Source organism: Pygocentrus nattereri, chromosome 11, assembly GCF_015220715.1.
Source record: "Pygocentrus nattereri isolate fPygNat1 chromosome 11, fPygNat1.pri, whole genome shotgun sequence".
NCBI lineage: Eukaryota > Metazoa > Chordata > Actinopteri > Characiformes > Serrasalmidae > Pygocentrus > Pygocentrus nattereri.
This window is the reverse complement of record NC_051221.1, coordinates 1,326,404-1,347,112: the sequence shown is the minus strand read 5'-3', so window position 1 is coordinate 1,347,112 and position 20,709 is coordinate 1,326,404. Positions and strand designations below refer to the sequence as shown.

Below are 20,709 nucleotides of genomic sequence, written 5' to 3'. Positions count from 1 at the left end.
CCATTAATGGTGTTCATAACCATACACAGTTCATAACAATACACACAGTTCATAACCATACTGAGTTCATAACCATTAACGGTGTTCATAACCATTAACAGTGTTCATAACCATACACAGTTCATAACAATACACACAGTTCATAACCATACTGAGTTCATAATCATACACACAGTTCATAACCATTAACAGTGTTCATAACCATACACAGTTCATAACAATACACACAGTTCATAACCATACTGAGTTCATAACCATACACAGTTCATAACCACACAGAGTTCATAACCATACACAGTTCATAACAATGCACACAGTTCATAACCATACTGAGTTCATAACCATACACCGAGTTGATTTTTAGTTTGAGTGTTAGGTTTAAGATGAAACGCTGTGTTCGCAGGTGTTTGATTACAGTAGTATAAACTGAGCACAGCTGTAGACTCTGCAGCTCCAGCTCGGCTCCGGATTTCCCTACAAACACAAACACACTCCTAACCTCTCTTCACACTGAAATACTAAAGCCAGAGATTCTTCTCAGGAATTCTATTTTGGTTTTCTTAGTTTTCCCTTTGACATTATAGTTTTTTTGAAAGCCGCTGTTTTTCATTTTAATAACTGTTTACATTTTTTGTTTACATGCCAGTTTTAGTAAAATATAATAACCATAGTTTATAACCATATTTCACATTTAGAATACACATTGTTTATAGCCACACATACTGTAACCGAAGAGCAGCTGCCACTGCTTTCCAGTCCTAACAACTAACCAGAACCTTCACAGACTACAGCTCGTAGTCAGTGATGTATCTAGAACCTCCAGAAATTCTAGAGTGATGAAATTGGCTCTGGTCATTTTGGACCAAAGCATGATTGGTCGACTCTGTCGGTTCCTAATAATGTTGGTTAATGTAACATTTGAGGACTTAGCTCCTGAAGTCCCAACCAATGAGAGAGCAGCTCAGCTGTATCTACCCAGATACCACAAAGAGAACAATCCTGCTACAATATTTACAGAGTTAAATACAATAAACACGATGACTCTATTAAAATTACAGATGTGAATATTTATTCTTTATTGTCCCGAAATCATTAGACTGTGATGCTCTACAGTCTCTCTATCGTTCACATGTAGGCTGTTCTCCATGCGAAGACAGGTGTGGTAATAAGATTCTCCCTCGTTGATTACTGAAGGTCTGGTGTGTAAGTGTAATGAGTGGGAATAAAGATCTAGGTTTGATCTTTCTTCTCACCTCGTCTGCAGCTCAGTTCGCACGTCTCTGCCCTGCTGCCCAAACTGGAACAGCCCTCTCTTCACGCTCTGCCTCTGCAGCCGCTGGTGGAGTGTGTTTGGTGTCATCATCAGCAGAGTCTCCGTAAAGTGCTGGAAGACCAAGTTCAGTTAAAGTTCTGCATTTCACTGAGGTTCTCCATCACTGAGCTGGAGCTGCTTCTCTTTTCTAAGGTCAGTTTTGCTTTACTTTTTTCTGTCTGCGCTGAGTTTATGAACTGTTTTCCGTCTGTGCTCTGAGTTTACGAGCTGTTTTCCGTCTGTGCTCTGAGTTTATGGGTTGTTTTCCGTCTGTGCTTTGAGTTTATGGGCTGTTTTCCGTCTGTGGTCTGAGTTTACGAGCTGTTTTCCGTCTGTGCTCTGAGTTTATGAGTTGTTTTCCGTCTGTGCTCTGAGTTTATGAGCTGTTTTCCATCTGTGCTCTGAGTTTATAGGCTGTTTTGCCGTTTGTGCTTTGAGTTTATGGGCTGTTTTCCACCTGTGGTCTGAGTTTACGAGCTGTTTTCCGTCTGTGCTCTGAGTTTATGAGTTGTTTTCCGCCTGTGCTCTGAGTTTATGAGTTGTTTTCCATCTGTGCTCCGAGTTTATGGGCTGTTTTCCATCTGTGCTCCGAGTTTACAAGCTGTTTTCGTCTGTGCTCTGAGTTTATGAGCTGTTTTCCATCTGTGCTCTGAGTTTACGAGCTGTTTTCCGTCTGTGCTCTGAGTTTATGAGTTGTTTTCCGTCTGTGCTCTGAGTTTGAGCTGTTTTCCGTCTGTGCTCTGAGTTTATGAGCTGTTTTCCGTCTGTGCTCTGAGTTTACGAGCTGTTTTCCGTCTGTGCTCTGAGTTTACGAGCTGTTTTCCATCTGTGCTCCAAGTTTATGGGCTGTTTTCCATCTGTGCTCGGAGTTTATATATCTTTAATGATCAACATTTGTTTTGGCAGTTTTAACGATTCCTGTGACACTAAAATGTTAAATCAGAGGCTCAGTTCATTAAAATGAATGATGTCAGTCATAAGATCCTGTGGTTCCTGAAAGGCATCACAGGCTGCTATTCACGATGATGGAAGGCCTCATACCAGCACCTGGAGCTTCATCTTGAAGACACACCAGACCTTCTGGAAATGTAAAGTCGTAACCGTCTAGATAATCTGTTTAGTCTGACTGTAAACAATTGGAGACGTGTGGGTGTCTTATGGATAAACCATGGAAGCTTCTGAGGAGGATAGGAGACAATAATCTTCTGGATCATCACCATGTGAGACAACAGCTCTCTGAATGAAATACTTCAGCAAATTAGGGAAACACATCAAAGTAGAGGCTTCCAGTAGACGCTTTAATGGACCTTTCACAACGAGGATTATCCTCACATTGTGTCACACTAGTGTCTACGAACTCTGACCATAAGCTCCTCAAACCTGGTTCCTGTGGGTCCTGGTCCACCCAGAGAGAACTTATACCAGCAGGTTCCTTCCAGAACTTGGGCAACAAAATCTGTGTTTCCCTTCTTATTAGGTTTCTATATGTTTACTGTTACTAAATAATAAGTTATTATCATTAATCAGGTTATTAATCAGGTTAATCTTGCTCTTGCAGGTAAACAGTGAACATGTACAAAGTTCACCCTTCGAATGATGTTCCACTGACCAATAAATGACTGATATATTTCAGTATATTTCATCATCTCTCAATGTGAACTGGGCGGTGCTAATCTTGGGTAGTGCTTCCGTTAGCATTCCCCTGAACAATCACAGGGCTGCGTCTCTGGCCCTGCCCACACAGAACAGTGTCAGAGTCAGAGAAGCTTGGTGAACTAAAGCTATCTACCCCACCTGTCTGTTACTGCCTGTCGCCCTTTCATTCAGTCAATTCAACATTGTTCAGTCATCCATTCCTTCATTCCTGCGTTACTTCATCTGTCTGTCTGCGCGTCTGTTCATCTGTGACAGTTTTTGTCCAGTTGGCGTCACATAAAAGCTGGATGTTGATGTTAGTTCTTAGCTCTTCTCTCTGGCTCTCAATGAAGGCGGTCACACTTTCTCCCTCCCCTCCTCTCCCTAATCTCTCCTGCTTCACTTCTACGGTTGTGTATAGTCTACTGTCTTTACTTGAGAGACTCTCTCCGCGCTGCTCTTCAAACTAAGGGAAATGGATTTGATCAAATGGTCTCTCAACGCAATTGACACCATCTTCTTGACAAGAAGTCTGGGTTTTCGGGAACCAGCCTGTCCTGCCGGAACGTTTGTCTACACGATGGATGCGTGGGAGAGGTGGCGTGTCGTGTGCCTGGCAGCTCTTTCTGTGGAAGATATTGAGGATGTCTATCTATTCGGAACCATGATTACAGGTATTTTGCTGATTGGACTGCTTTCGGCTCCCCATATCAACACTGGCCTTGGCCAAGGCCACTGCTGGAACAACAAATTCCTCCAGAAGATCACTGCACGCTCTTGTATTGTCCCAATTTCCCCGGACTCCTGCTGTCCGATTGTTGACACTGCCTGGAACCCGATCAAGGCTGTCTCCATGGCAATTTGCTGTTTTATTGCTATGACACCCTGCGGACTGAGGCACCTAGACTGGGATGCCAGGTGAAGCATATTCTCCAGCGCCCCCCCAGTACCCCCCCCCAAAGCCTTTGCCGCTTTTACCTCCCCAGTGTGGCATGACGGGTCTGTGATCAGCTCCGAATATGGCTGCAGAACCGGATGGCTGCTTGCTGTGCTGGGTTCATCTTCACCCCTCACCCCCACCCCTGTTGCAAGTCCTGGACTCTGTGTTGTAATGTGTACTTATGCGCTTATTTTGCTGAGGTGATTTTTTCTGATCCCATCCTGTTTTCCCTTAGGAACATAGTCTGGGGGGGGGGTTTATCTCCTCCCTTTCCCCATGTATTCTGTATTCTGTATTTTTCCTCATCCCTGTCTTGCTGTCCTGTCTTCCCCCCCCTTGTCATATTGTATGTGCTCAAATGGGTTGATGGCTAATTTCACTGGTTACTTCGGTGACTATGTGTCAATAAAGATGTTACCAGCATGAATGACCATACGTTATGTTGATGATATCATCATGAAAGACCATACGTTACAGTGATGTTACCATCATGAAAGACCACACGTTACGTTGATGTTACCATCATGAAAAACCGTACGTTACAGTGATGTTACCATTATGAATGACCACACATTAAGTTAAGTGATACTTTTTTAATCCCACAAACGGGGAAATTCCACCTCCGCATCTAACCCATCCTTGAAGTGAAATACCACATACACACTAGTGAATACACACACACTAGGGGGCAGTGAGCACACTTGCCCAGAACGGTAGGCAGCCCTATCCCGGGGAGCAGTTGGGGGTTAGGTGTCTTGCTCGAGGACACCTCATTCATGAACTGTCGGCACTGGGGATTGAACTGGCAACCTTCCGGTTACATGGCTGGTTCCCTAACCTCTGGCCCACGACTGCCCATTACAGTGATATTACCGTGAAAGACCATATATTACAGTGATGTTACCATCATGAATGACCACACATTACGTTGATGTTACCATCATTAATGACATGTTACGGTGATGTCACCATTATGAAAGACCATATGCTCCAGTGATGTTACCATCATGAATGACCATACGTTACAGTGATGGTACCATCATGAAAGACCATAAGTTATGGTGATGTTACCGTCATGAAAGACTGTAAGTTTTGGTGATGTTACCATCATGAAAGACTGTAAGTTTTGGTGATGTCACCATTATGAAAGACCATATGCTCCAGTGATGTTACCATCATGAATGACCATACGTTAGAGTGATGGTACCATCATGAAAGACCGTATGTTACAGTGATGTTACCATCATGAAAGACTGTAAGTTTTGGTGATGTTACCATCATGAAAGACTGTAAGTTTTGGTGATGTCACCATTATGAGAGACCATATGCTCCAGTGATGTTACCATCATGAATGACCGTATGTTACAGTGATGTTACCATCATGAAAGACCGTAAGTTATGGTGATGTTACCATCATGAAAGACTGTAAGTTTTGGTGATGTTACCATCATGAATGACCATATGTTACAGTGATGTTACCATCATGAAAGACCGTAAGTTATGGTGATGTTACCATCTTGAAAGACTGTATGTTACGGTGATGTTACGATCATGAAAGACCAGACGTTACGGTGATGTTACCAGCATGAAAGACCATAAGTTATGGTGATGTTACCATCATGAAAAACTGTAAGTTTTGGTGATGTTACCATCATGAATGACCATATGTTACAGTGATGTTACCATCATGAAAGACCGTACGTTGTGGTGATGTTACCATCATGAATGACCATATGTTACAGTGATGTTACCATCATGAAAGACCATACGTTGTGGTGATGTTACCATCATGAATGACCATGTGTCACAGTGATGTTACCATCATGAATGACCGTACGTTCCAGTGATGTTACTATGAATGATTACTATGAATGATCATATGTTATGATCAGTTTTAGCGTTGTTCAGTGATGGACCAGCTGATCCTGCTGTGAATGAAGGAGGTTTTTCTTGACGTGGTGGTTTATTGCTTTATTTACTCTGACGCTGTAGCCTTTTACTCCCTGCTCTGTCTCAGTCTGTTAATCTGATGAAGGGATTGGGTAGTAATGTGAAGGATTCTGACTGATCCCTCATTATGCGGAGTCATACAGCATTACAGTGGGTTTCAACACCTGTTCTGGGTGTCTCCCAAACAGGGGGGATTATGGGAGGCCTGAAGAAACTTGACTTTATTCTGTATGAACACGACGACTGTCTGGGAGCCTGTTTGTGGTGGTTTCAGTGCCTGAGATGTTATCTAGGTGAACACGATGGCTGTGTGGCAGTGTGTCTGTGATGGTTTCCATGTCTGAGGTGTTATCTAGGTCATGGTGTCACACCGCAGCCTGTGCAGATCCTACAATGGAAACAGATGGCTGTAAAACCACGCCACGGCTCCTCCACTCAGACCATATGTAGCATTAGCACAGTGCTCTGTACTCACTGCACTCCTCAACACACGGTTCCTCAGGGGGTCTTTCCTAAACAGACTGGTTCATTTAGAACCAGGACTTCTATTAATAGTTTCTTGCATGCTTATATGTTCTTTGAATGATGGACTGGTTCTTAGATTGGTGGAGAATGTGTTGGTTCTATGTAGCACCAAAAAAGGTTCTGCGATTGTTACGAGGTCAAAAACGTCCAGCCAACAGCATCCGGTGGGCGGCGTGCTGTGGGTGGCATCCTGTGGGCGGCGTCCTGTGACCACTGATGAAGGACTAGAGGATGACCAACACAAACTGTGCAGCAGCAGATGAGCTGTCTTCTCTGACTTTACATCTACAAGGTGGACCGACAAGGTAGGAGTGTCTAATAGAGTGGACAGTGAGTGGACACAGTGTTAATAACATGTCTTTATTATGTCATACTGGGTGTTGTAGTTAAGCAGTAATAGAAGCTTAGACTGTGTATTGTTGTGGACTGAAGTATATTAATAATTAACAAAACAGTAGCACGGCTGTAGCGAAGGCTCAGTTTTGTCCAGTTTTTGGACAAAGGTTTTGGACTTACATACAGTAAGTCTTACAGAATCGAGTGATCTAGTTTAAGCAGCCTATTATTATTGACTATCAACTGAATTTCTCTATTACTGTACACAGCAAACAAGATACTATCATGCTGTATGATCCTGCACTACCCACAGCATCCAGCAGATGGGGCGCACACTTTTATTTTCTGAATTAAACAGACATTGCGTTTCCATTTTAGTCATTTTTATGTTTTTTACTCAGCTTTTTACTATGCCAGCTTTTACACATTGGACAAATATAAATGGTCCAAATGAGCTCAGAATAAAATCTCTTTGCCTTACAGTACATCAATTTGACACATCTGCATTTCTTTTATATAAAAGGTATAGATTAAACGTCCATCCATCCATCCATCCATCCATCCATCCAACGATGCACCTGAATCAGACTTCACACTTCTTAAACGTTTAGTCTGATAACAATATCTTTATGTATAAAATATTAGTCCGGATACTCATATACCTGTTCAGATGGTCATCACCTCCTGCAGCAGGTCTGTATTTAACAAAGCATGCGGCATCTTAAATAAGAAGTCGTGGGTTCACATGATGATTAAAAATCAAATTTCTTGAATTCCTTATTACTCATTTTAGTCTTTTTTACTTTAAAATCCCTGGAATGTTTTTATTTAAGGCATGGTGGGTGGCGCTGTCGCCTCACAGCAAGAAGGGTCTGGGTTCGATTCCCCGGCCGGGTGACCGCGGTCTACTGCTCTCCCAGTGTCAGAGTGGCTTTCCTCCCACAGTCCAAGGACCTGCAGTCAGGCTAATTGGACATGCTAGAGTACCCCTAGGTGTGTGTGAATGTGTGACTGTGATGGACTGGCGACTTTTCCAGGGTGTATCCTGCCTTCCACCTGATGTCAGCTCCCCCCGCGACCCAGAAGGATAAGCGGCTTAGAAGATGTGTGTTTTTATTTGAATTCGTTTGACGTCTAAATGCTCTGCTAAGCGTTATCAGCCCGCTGGAGGTTTCACAGTTTTCTATCGTGAGGCCTGGTGAGGTTTACCAGCTGGCGTCACTTCACAGTAAGATGCTGTGCAGCTGCAGCTTGCTGGTTGTTGCACGCCATGCAGCTGTTGTCGTTGTTGTTTTCTGAAACAGGTTTTGCCATATTTGGCTGCGTGCCACCTCCACGGAACCTGCAAGGCTGAGCTACTTGTCACCTCTGAAACTTGGAGGAAGTGAAGTGACTGAATGGATGACTTATTACATGCTGATTAGTTGCAACGCAGAGATAGGGAACTGAGAAGCTGAGAGGAGATTTCTCACTGCTGTACTCCTCACTGAGCAGGAGAGGAGCTTTACTACCTCCACAGCCCTTTATTCTCTTCTGAAAGCCCTTTCCTGTGCACTCTGAGCACCGGAGCACTGTCAGACAGGGTCTGGAGTGCGAGGGGGTCGTCGACTTAGAGCCGCAGAAGATGTGATAAATGAAGGATCTGCTCTAAAACCGAGGTGGGTCCTGTTTCATTCCGCGTTCGGCTCCGCTCTGATGAGCCTGAGGGCGTCCTGTTGATTAGAGAACGAGAGAAACGCCTGACTTTAGGAGCAGCAGTGTGACGTTTATTACAGGCAAACACAGATTCAGTTTAACTAATGGAATTAAATTTGATGTTTTAAAGCTCAAAACCAGACATTTTTACACGGTGACAATCAGAAAAGACTCTATAGAGTTTCCACGGACAGCTTTGTATTGAGTTACAGTGTAAAACATGTAATCAGGTGAGTCATGGCAGTGGATTAGATTAGACATAGGAACCCAGCCGTATATGTACAAGAACACCCCAAAACTGTTCACTGCCTCTAGCAAACTGTAAAACCAACATACTAATCTATCACAACTCAGACATATCAGCAGAGGTAGACGAAGTACACAAACCCTGTCCCTGAGTTAAAGTAGAGACACCCAAGGTAAAATATTCCTCCAGTAAAAGTAGAAGTTCCTCCCTTTAGACCTCCACTTGAGTAAAAGTACTAAAGTATTTCCCTTCAAATGTACTTAAGTATAAAGTAAAAGTACTAAAAGGGTAATTCTGGCTCTGATGTCCTGTTATCATTTTTATAACCAGACTGGCTTCATGAACTCATTTCAGGTGAAAGTCCTCCAGCGTCTCTCTTGGTAAACCAGTCTTTTAATAGAACGTCATTAATTAGCGACGCTGACGTCTATTAAAATGATCAGAAGCACAAAACACTGAAGGTAAACAGTTTCCATCAGGGAGAACCGAGTGGCTCTGAAATCACTTTTTACACACAAGCAAAGTTTCAGTTTCAGATTTATTTACAACTTAGTTCCAAGTTTAAGTTGAATAAAAACTGGCTTTAAACTCAGGATCACAGATGAGCTCCTTTACTATGTTGATCTGTAGGCGTCTGTTCATAAACATAAACCAGCCCAAACTCATTTACTATAAAATGAAATGGTGTTTGTAGAAATTCAGAAAAAAGCCGCGTCAGTCTCGACTGCATATGTGGACATATTTCTATATTGAGCTCTATTTACACAAAGTTAGGTTAGTTCATCATTTATGTTGAACAGACTCTCCCAAAGTTTTACGCTGCTGCGCTGACGTTGAACCGCGTGCTGCACTGGGTCGGTATGACCAACAGGTCAAAACCAGCTCTAAACAAAGTGACCGCTGGGCCCTGATTGGTGCTCTGGCTTTGCGCTTCTTTCGTTTTGACATGTTACGTTTTTATACACACAGAAACCAAAAGGAACGACAGATTTCTCAAAATGTAGGAGGAAAAAGTCGGATATTAGACTCTGAAATGTAGTGGAGTGAAAGGAGAAAGTCCAGAACGGAGAAACTTCAGTACAGATACACCAAAAAATACTAAAGTACAGAAACTAATTACATTTACTCAGTTACTCAGTTGCTGTCCACCACTGCATATCGACTATTATCAATCACTATAGGGTCGCTCTGCAGGAACATCCACTGTCCTGTCTCTCCATAGGAGTCACTGGTGTGACTGACCGTCATTGGTGTTCCTCATAATAAAGGAAACACCAGAGACGTTTTTAATGATCAATGCATTTTACAGAACATCAAACCACACGCTGTCCATCAGGGAACGTCCACTAAAATACAGAATTTAGTCCACTTGTGTTTATTTTTCCACAGTGACCTCAGAATAAAGTCGGTCCCACCAGTGACGTCAGCTAGAAGCTTCATATGAGATCATAGGTCAGAGGATGTCTAGTGACGTCATCGCTGTGACTTTTATTTCAAAATAAGAGAGTTTTAATTACACAGTAACACCAGTGACATGACTCCTGGGGAACTTTCATTATATATTTTATAATATTAATTTACCGTTTGTTTTCATGTCATTTAATTGATATATTTCATAGGCATGTAAAGATTATTGCAGTTAAAATAGCAGAAAAATGAGGCCTCCGCCTTCAGACGTGGCTGTGTGGACGAGCTCTTCTGTGGTGCTTGGAATTCTAGAGGATTGATTTAAAAACCAATATTGCTAAATTGGTGGATCAAAAGGTGTAATTATTACAATAACATATTGTTTTATTAAAAAAAAAAACTTACCTCCAGCATTGCACGAGCACAAACTGGAAAATACCAGAGAAAATCGTTCTGTTTCCGTATGTGTGAAAAGATGACGACATTATGTCGTGATCATGAATCATAATTTCCCAGATCAGAAGCTCCTCGCCTCCGTGCGCTCTTTCAGTTTCATCCATCTGTGGTCAGATGATTAACAGGCGTTTACCGTGATCTCCACAGAGGTTTTGACAGTTTAGAGGCTGGTCACTCCAAATTAAGATGGAAGTTCTGTCATGGCTGATTATCAGTGGTCAGTAACGGCTGAAAGTGGTCATCTTTGGTGCTCTTCCTTGCTGACGCGAAAAGCTTAAAATGCACTATTATGCTCTGCCACCATAGAGGTTGTAACTCTTTCTGCACTGATAGAAATGCAGGTTCTGTGCAGGAATATTTTAGTTCATCAAGCACTATAAATGTTCCCTCAAAGGTCTGATTGTGGAGCTTAAATCAGGTGAAAAGTTGGTATTTGTGCCTTTTCATAACCGAATGTTTTAAAACAGAGCAGTAGAGTAAAAGCCTGGAGGCGAGGCGGGGTGTGTGGAGTCAGTACAGCTTAGAATGGTTCAGTTATGTTCCCTGACTAAAGGCACTGAGCCTCGAGGGTTCCACCCCAGTGACAGGAGGGGAACTGCCCCAGAGACAGTCTAGGGCCTTTATTTCAGGGGGTTATGGGTGTGAGGACATTAAATCAGTCTTTATCCTTCATGTTGAAAAAATCCACATTTTCTGACTCATGAATGCTGCATTAGTCAACTGTCTTCCACTTCTGGACTCATGTGATGCTGTGCTTGGGCTCGGATTGTCAGCTAGAGCTCTCGAAACAACATGCCTTTTCTTTTCTTTCTCGTGTTTGGTCCCATTTGATTTTGGCTATCTGATTGTCAGGGCTGTTAACTATGATTAGGTAGTACTCCAAATGCTCCTACAAAGAAGATAAAATCTGACTCACTTGCCTCAACATGGCAGATCCCCCTAAAGCAAATGATAAGACCCTCGACAGACCTCAGCAGGCTCTGCGCCTTCATCTTCAAGTTACTACGCTACAGGGACCGGGATCTCATCCTCAATGAGTGCAGGATGGTGAATATTGTACCTGGAATTCATTTTCTTTAGTTTCATGATTACCTACATGACCTCCTCCCACGGAGTGTTGGGCAACACTTTCTCAAACACTGTCCCGACATATTTGCAATGACAACCCCAGGTGCAATTATCCACCACATTTCATAACATATGCTCAAACCTTCAACCTGCAACACTTAGTCAGTCCTGGCGTTCAATGGAAGAGTCTCTTGTAGCTCTTTATAGGTTACAAGATCTAATCTTTTATGATTTTCCTGCTAGAGTCTATCACCTGTACTTTGGACCTATAACATCTCACCTCATGTCAACACAGTGAAAAGAAATGCAGTCAGACTCGAATATGAAATGGCGTAATCGCTCTCCACTCTTTCTCAATCGCAATCTGTTGACAGGTCTGTTTTACTGCACCCAGAGGTCGAGCCAAGGAGTTCAAATATGAGATGATGTTTTTAATGAAAATGGCTTAAGATCCTATCGGGGTATTAGAAGCAGTTTGATTTTGATACAGCTCAAATCTGCTCTTCAGTCTTATGGAGCATCTCTGAAATCTAAGTTATCCAAAGTGGTTAATCCTGATAAACACTACTTATATCTCCTTGCTTAAGGATTCTTACCCAGCTCTCGAAACGTGCTCTGTGTGGGCGGAAGATCTTAAATTGGAGAATCAGGTGTTTTCTGTAGTCTGTGTTTGGGAAACCTTCGATTTATCTTCCAGAAACCCAAATCTCCAAATGATACTCTTTCACTTTCACATCAACCCATTATTTGCTTTTTCGGAATAAGAGTGAGTGAATAAATGCAAAGAAGTATACATAGATCAGGAGTCACAGGCCAGATTATGTGAAATAGAAGGCAAACTAGAAGAGCTTTTTTTAATAAAAGTTAGTCGGCCAAGAACTGAGCCCAGGGGAACACCATAGGAAACGTACAATGGGTTCAAATATGCCAGGATCGACATTGATCCCAATGCTTTCGATTGTAGTGGGGCATCTCTACAAATCTTCATTGATCTTGTCTATGAAACACTAACTCTTATTCAGGGCCATATACAACTGGGCTAAAACATAGCAGTGAACAGAAGATGGATAATGTAAGCTGTTATACATCTGCGTTCTTATTTCTGCTTCTGCTTCTGAATGTTGAGTGGTGGCAGAAAAAAATATCTTTTACTTCTGTTTTCTTTGCAGGATACAGGATGATGCATAAAACACAATCGGGACCATTTCAGCACTGCCTAGTGGTCTTCATTCTGCTGCTGTTTTCTGGAATAATATTCTACATATACTACAAGCCAACCGTGAGCTGGGCGCCGTGTCCTGAAATCACCGTGTCCACACATGATGTTTGTATGGACGCATGCTTCGACATCTTCAAGACAGAGAACCTTATCCAAAATATAAACAATTCTTGCTCAATTAATTACACCTTAGTGAAGCAGCAAATATCAAACAAGCAGTTCGATGACACTGAAGAAAAAAACAGGAAACTCCATCAGTATGACACCATCATTCTAATCTGGGTTTGGCCTTTTGGTCAGAGTTTTGATGTGGGATCCTGTGGTGCACTGTTTGGCATCACAGGGTGTTATTTAACAGCCGACCGAAGCTTCTATGACAAAGCCCATGGAGTGATGTTCCATCTCAGAGACATTTATGGTGACTTACCAAACCTGCAGAAAATGCCACGACCTCCTCAGCAGAAGTGGGTGTGGATGAACATGGAGTCTCCAGACAATGTAGCAAGACTCAGAGCTCCAGACCTGTTCAATCTGACATCAAACTATCGGCAGGATTCGGATGTCTGGGTGCCATACGGACAAATCTTAGGAGCTTCGGAAGAGGACAAAGTCTTTCAAATACCAGAAAAAAACAAATTAGCCTGCTGGATCGTCAGCAACTGGAACAACAACTTCAAGCGGGTGAAATATTTTAACGAGTTAAGCCGGCATATTAAAATCGAGGCCTATGGACGCTACTTCGGGAGATACGTGAGTGACGAAAATTATCCTGGGATTGTGTCCAGCTGCAAGTTCTACCTGTCGTTTGAAAACTCCATCCATAAAGACTACATCACCGAGAAGCTCTTCAACCCAATGAAACTCGGCACAGTTCCCGTGGTTCTTGGCCCATCCAGGGAGAACTATGAGGAATTTGTACCAAAAGATTCCTTCATCCATGTCGACGATTTCAAAACACCAGAAGAACTGGCAGAACATCTCAAACGTCTGGACCAGAACCAGGAGATGTACGAACAGTACTTTAATTGGAGGAAAAACTTTGTGGCCAAGCCTTCATATTTTGGTTTGGAGCATGCTTGTCGTATTTGTGATCATGTCAAAAGAAATAAGGGCTACAGAGTTTTTAAAAATCTTGATAAATGGTACTGGGGCTAGTTGGCTTTGTCCAACCTGAAGATACGCTGCTCTGGACACAGTCTTTGAGGAGCTGACTATTGACGTTTACTAGCCAGCAGTCATCTGGCATCTATTGGATTTGACCAGTTTAATCCAATAGTTTTAAATGATTTTCACAATGCCAATAATTAATTATTGAATTATTTATTTTTACAGTATTGTTGGTCAGACTTGGTTACGAGACTTATCGATTCTTTCTTCAGCCATGATGGAAATAGCACTGATGACTCGATTAATTTCTAGAGTAGAACAATTTGGGGAAAGAAATTTCTAATTGTTCTGAGCAATTTTGCCATTTCAATGTGATTATGTTGTATAACTTTAGCGTTGAGATTTTTTTTTTACTAAGATTTCTTTGGATTTAAGCTAGACTGCTAGTTTATGACCTTTATGTAAACATTTAAAATTTACTGAATTGAAATGTTGAATATTGTAAGGTCTAATTGAAATCACAATTTAAAAACGGCACTTTTTCAAATTATGATCCTTATATAAAAACGATTATTTGTTCAGCCATTTATTGCTGTCCCAAAGATGATGAAGGATGATAATTCTCTCTTAGAGGGAAACTGGCATTTCCCATTATACCGAGAGCATCTGAAAGCAGAAATATCTCCACGAGAAACTGGGAAACACTTGATTACGCCAAAGTCCAGCTTGAAACTGTTTACAGTCTATTTATCAAACTAGTTGAGATAGCAGTGTATGGAGTTGGAGTGCTGAGTGCAGTGCTCCCCCTACAGACTGAACTTGGTAATGTTAAAATTACGACCACTGGAAAGGACAAAATGTGAAATGAACAAAATGACCTAGTGTTTATAAGATGGTAGAATGATGTGACTGATTGTTTTCCTAAATTAATATTTTTAAATGCTTTATTATTGCAGTGTATGACACTGGCTTTGTTTTGTATTGTTCCATTTGTGGGCAGAGTCAGTAGTATAAAACGATAACACAGTGTGATTTGTCCCTACATGGAACCTGGAATAGTTGCATCATTTGTTTGTACCAATAAAACAAGTACATCCACTTTTGTCCTGGATTACTATGAACACAAATTATTAGTATATTATTAGTAATTATTAGTATAATATTATCACTTTTTTAAAGAGGTGCAAATATAAAAGCACTGTAGCACTGCTAATCTAGCTAAGATGCATTTACCATCTTAAAGTCATGCTATGTTAGCATTCGTGTGTGTGCAGGCTGAAGGTTATAGGTCTACTGCCTTGTTGATGGCTAAGGGTGTAACTCAAGAATCAATTCTGGGGCCTCTGCTTTTTTACTGTACACACTAATAGTCTGTCATAATGTAGTAAGTGCACATTTTCATGGTTTTGCTGATGATACTGTTCAGAACCTACTCAGAACCAAGCTTTGTATAACTTTTTTTTTTTTATATTAAATTTTTAATATTATGCAGTGCAAGTTGTAGAGTCTTCAGCTTGTTTTAAATGTTGAAAAACTAAAAAAGTGTTGAATGCCCTTACACCTTCTGCCTTTCATGACTTTAAATGGAAATGTACATACAAATATCTTGGTTTGGTATGAGATCTTTGACCTTTAATCCTAAAATTTTGCATTTGGTAAAGAAACTAAACATGAAATTGAGTTTGTATTTCAGAAATCAGTCACGCTCGTCCTTTGAGAAACTTGTTCTGCTACTTTTTTTCACTGGTAAATGAGTAAAGAAATGACATTTACACGCATGCTTATGCTGCTCATGCACATTAGACACTGCTGCTATCTGTGTTATGTATATGAAATTAAGGTAAATCCCATATCTCTAAACAAGGTTGCTGTTGTGATTGGATCGTGAAACACTGTACTGAACAATAAACTGGCTTACGGCACTTACAGCACATGAAAAAGGCAACAGTTCACAGACAAAACAGGAAGACAGAGTCATTCTGTGGTCTGCGCTGCGGCGGAACTTCAGTCTAGATAGCACAAACACTTCTGCTTTCATCCTGCTGCGGTTATTTAGGCTGACTGACATCCACCTGTTCATCATACGATTTGCTGAGATCAGCCATGTGAGAATGATATAATCAGCACATAAGCTCTTTAGCATGTTCTCCTTCTCACAAAATCACTTACTTACTATCGTTCACTACAGGACACTACGCCAGCATCGTAGATCATTATATACCAATTACCATCATTCACTACAGGACACTACGCCAGCATCGTAGATCATTATATACCAATTACCATCATTCACTATAGGACACTACGCCAGGATAGTAGATCATTATATACCAATTACCATCATTCACTACAGGACACTACGCCAGCATCGTAGATCATTAAATACCAATTACCATCATTCACTACAGGACACTACGCCTGCATCGTAGATCATTATATACCAATTACCATCATTCACTACAGGACACTACGCCTGCATCGTAGATCATTATATACCAATTATCATCATTCACTACAGGACACTACGCCTGCATCGTAGATCATTATATACCAATTACCATCATTCACTACAGGACACTACGCCAGCATCGTAGATCATTAAATACCAATTACCATCATTCACTACAGGACACTACGCCTGCATCGTAGATCATTATATACCAATTACCATCATTCACTACAGGACACTACGCCTGCATCGTAGATCATTATATACCAATTATCATCATTCACTACAGGACACTACGCCAGCATTGTAGATCATTATATACCAATCACTATCGTTCACTACAGGACACTACGTCAGCATAATAGATCATCATATACCAATTACCATCATTCACTACAGGACACTACGCCAGCATAGTACATCATTAAATATCAATTACCATCGTTTACTACAGGACACTACGCCAGCATAGTAGATCATTATATACCAATCACTATCATTCACTACAGGACACTACGCCAGCATCGTAGATCATTATATACCAATTACCATCATTCACTATAGGACACTACGCCACCATAGTACATCATTATATACCAATTACCATCATTCACTACAGGACACTGCGCCAGCATCGTAGCTCATTATATACCAATTATCATCATTCACTACAGGACACTACACCAGCATAGTACATCATTATATACCAATTACCATCGTTCACTACAGGACACTACGCCAGCATCGTAGATCATTATATACCAATTACCATCATTCACTACAGGACACTACGCCAGCATAGTACATCATTATATACCAATTACCATCGTTCACTACAGGACACTACGCCAGCATAGTAGATCATTATATACCAATCACTATCGTTCACTACAGGACACTGCGCCAGCATCGTAGCTCATTATATACCAATTACCATCATTCACTACAGGACACTACGCCAGCATAGTACATCATTATATACCAATTACCATCGTTCACTACAGGACACTACGCCAGCGTAGTAGATCATTATATACCAATCACTATCGTTCACTACAGGACACTACGCCAGCATCGTAGATCATTATATACCAATTACCATCATTCACTACAGGACACTGCGCCAGCATCGTAGCTCATTATATACCAATTACCATCGTTCACTACAGGACACTACGCCAGCATAGTACATCATTATATACCAATTACCATCGTTCACTACAGGACACTACGCCAGCATAGTACATCATTACATACCAATTACCATCATTCACTACAGGACACTACGCCAGCATGGTAGATCATTATATACCAATTACCATCATTCACTACAGGACACTACGTCAGCATAGTAGATCATTATATACCAATTACCATCATTCACTACAGGACACTACGCCAGCATAGTAGATCATTATATACCAATTACCATCGTTCACTACAGGACACTACGCCAGCGTAGTAGATCATTATATACCAATTACCATCATTCACTACAGGACACTACGCCACTATCGTAGATCATTATATACCAATCACTATCATTCACTACAGGACACTACGCCAGCATAGTACATCATTAAATATCAATTACCATCGTTCACTACAGGACACTACGCCAGCATAGTAGATCATTATATACCAATCACTATCGTTCACTACAGGACACTACGCCAGCATCGTAGATCATTATATACCAATTACCATCATTCACTATAGGACACTACGCCAGCATAGTACATCATTATATACCAATTACCATCATTCACTACAGGACACTACGCCAGCATGGTAGATCATTATATACCAATTACCATCATTCACTACAGGACACTACGTCAGCATAGTAGATCATTATATACCAATTACCATCATTCACTACAGGACACTACGCCAGCATAGTAGATCATTATATACCAATTACCATCGTTCACTATAGGACACTACGCCAGCATAGTACATCATTATATACCAATTACCATCGTTCACTACAGGACACTACGCCAGCATCGTAGATCATTATATACCAATTACCATCATTCACTACAGGACACTACGCCAGCATAGTAGATCATTATATACCAATTACCATCATTCACTACAGGACACTACGCCAGCATAGTAGATCATCATATACCAATTACCATCATTCACTACAGGACACTACGTCAGCATAGTAGATCATTATATACCAATTACCATCATTCACTACAGGACACTACGCCAGCATGGTAGATCATTATATACCAATTACCATCATTCACTACAGGACACTACGCCAGCATAGTAGATCATTAGGTGGTGATCTCTTCAGGTGGTGAGCTGCCATCCAAGAGAAGATGACCCAGCACCAAGCCGTGTGGGACACCAGTGGAGAGCCTGCAGGGAAAGGATGTGGACCTTCTCCATGTTACCTGGTAAGAGCAATCCTCCAGATAGGACTTGAACCACTTCTACACGTAGCCAGTAATTCCAGGGTTGGTGAGGACGTCCAGAAGGACTGCGTGGTTGACCATGTCAAAAGCTGCTGAGAGGTCAAGAAGGATCAGGACAGGTGACAGTTTGACTTATCTTGCTGATAGGAGCTTCTCAGTCACTGCTATAAGGGCAGTTTCTGTTCAGTGTGCTGGTTTGAAGCCAGACTGTTTGGGGTCCTGGAGCTGGTTCTATGTGAGAAAGAGAGAAAGTTGATTATAGACGGCACGCTCAAGAACTTTTGAAAGAAAAGAAAGAAGTGATACTGGTCTGTAGTTGTTGACATCAGAGCTGTCAAGCATGGGTTTCTTCAAGATGGGAAGTACACTTGCGGTCTTGAAAGTGGATGGAACTTCACCTGATGACAAGGACTTGGTGATGAGAAAAGTGATGAAGGGCAGTAGGTCCTTGGAGATTGACTGGAACAGTGCAGATGGGATGGGATCCAGTGGGCAGGTGGTTGGGTTACTGGATTTGTTCAGTTGAAGGACAGCATCTCTGGAAAGAGAAGAAAAAACAATTTAAGGGATTGAGAATGAGAGGAGGAGGTCTAGTGGAAGGAGTGGGGACAGAGGGAAATCCGATGGATTCTATCAATCTTCTCCTCAAAGAAGGTGACAAAACCCTCAGGGAGAGAGAAGAGGGTGGAGGGAGAGGAGAAAATGTTTAAGAGCTTGTGTGTATCAGATGCTGATGCTTCCGGTTTCCCTCTGTAGAAAGATGACTTTGCAGCAGTAACTTCGAGCAAGAACTTGAAAATGAGAGATTGGTAGGAGTGAAGATCCGAGTCAAACTGGGATTTCCTCCACCTTCTCTCAGCCTTGCTTAGTTCTTGCTTTTTGCTGCACAGCACACCTGTCTTGCTGGCCTGGAGGAGAGAAAACACAGAAAGTTAATTGCAGATGAGAGTGAAGAAAGGAAAGCCTCTGTAGCCACGTTCAGTGAGAGAGAGGAAAATGAGTCAGGATGGGGAAGGGTGGTCAGGATAGTTGAGGTGAAAGATGAGGAAGGAATGGAGTGCAAGTTGCGCTGAGAGGAGGAGCTTGAAGGGGTGGAATGGACAGGAGTAACAGGGATGGGGAGTGAAAAAGACAGGAAGTGGTGATCAGAGCGATGCATGGGAGTTACTGTCACATCCAGCACGGAGGTAGGTCTGATGAATATCAGATCCAAAGCATTGCCTGCTCTGTGCATCAGCGGAGTCTGGTTGAGGCTGAGGTCAAAGGATGATAGCAGTGGTAATAGGCAGGATGACTGCAGCTTGTATGAGTGGGGTTTCATTGATAGAGAAGAAACTCAGTAAAGTGTCTAACTCATCAATGAAGTAGCCTAGAGGAGAGGGACGATGATAAAGGACAATGATATGAAGTTTAGTGGGGAAAGATACAGTGACTGCATGGAACTCAAAGGAGGAAATTGAAAGATGAGAAAAAGCAAGTAGACAAAAGCAAACCTGCACCACCACCCCTACCAGACTGTCTCAGAGAATGGGAGAAGTGAAAGTTAGAGGACAGGGCTGTTGGAGTCGCTGAGTTAATGGGGGTGATCCAGATCTCCATCTCCCAGAAAGTGCAGTGAATGGAAGGATGCGAGGCCTGAAATGAAGTCCATCTTCACCCTGGTCTGAGATTCTGATGACCATGGGGGATAAGTGAGGTTAACGGAATTATGGGTCCTGTGATGATGTGTCACGATTGGCCCCTCCCAGTCTCCTCCTGTGCTTTTGTTTACCTTTTAGCCCTGTCATGTGCTTTTGTTTTGATTTCTTCCCAGTCTGGCCCCCTTGTTTTGTGACTCCGCCTCTGAGTGTTCCCACATGTGTTTTCCACCTGTGTCCAGTTGTCCCTCGTTATCCCTGTTTGTATTTAAGCCCTGTGTTTTTCCGAGT

The 20,709-nt window shown here is 41.9% G+C and overlaps 1 protein-coding gene across 1 annotated transcript; it reads left to right on the top strand.

Moving 5' to 3' along the window:
* The first annotated feature begins 8,076 nt into the window (after positions 1-8,076).
* Positions 8,077-14,995, top strand: LOC108414084 (4-galactosyl-N-acetylglucosaminide 3-alpha-L-fucosyltransferase 9-like). Its single transcript, XM_017686861.2, has 2 exons — positions 8,077-8,356; positions 12,741-14,995. The coding sequence occupies exon 2, from the start codon at positions 12,749-12,751 to the stop codon at positions 13,943-13,945; it is 1,197 nt and encodes a 398-aa protein (XP_017542350.1). The 5' UTR covers positions 8,077-8,356; positions 12,741-12,748; the 3' UTR covers positions 13,946-14,995.
* Positions 14,996-20,709: the final 5,714 nt, after the last annotated feature.

Bases quoted from the DNA above. Each gene is read 5' to 3' on its own strand.
- LOC108414084 (XM_017686861.2), top strand. From the start codon at position 12,749: ATGATGCATAAAACACAATCGGGACCATTTCAGCACTGCCTAGTGGTC.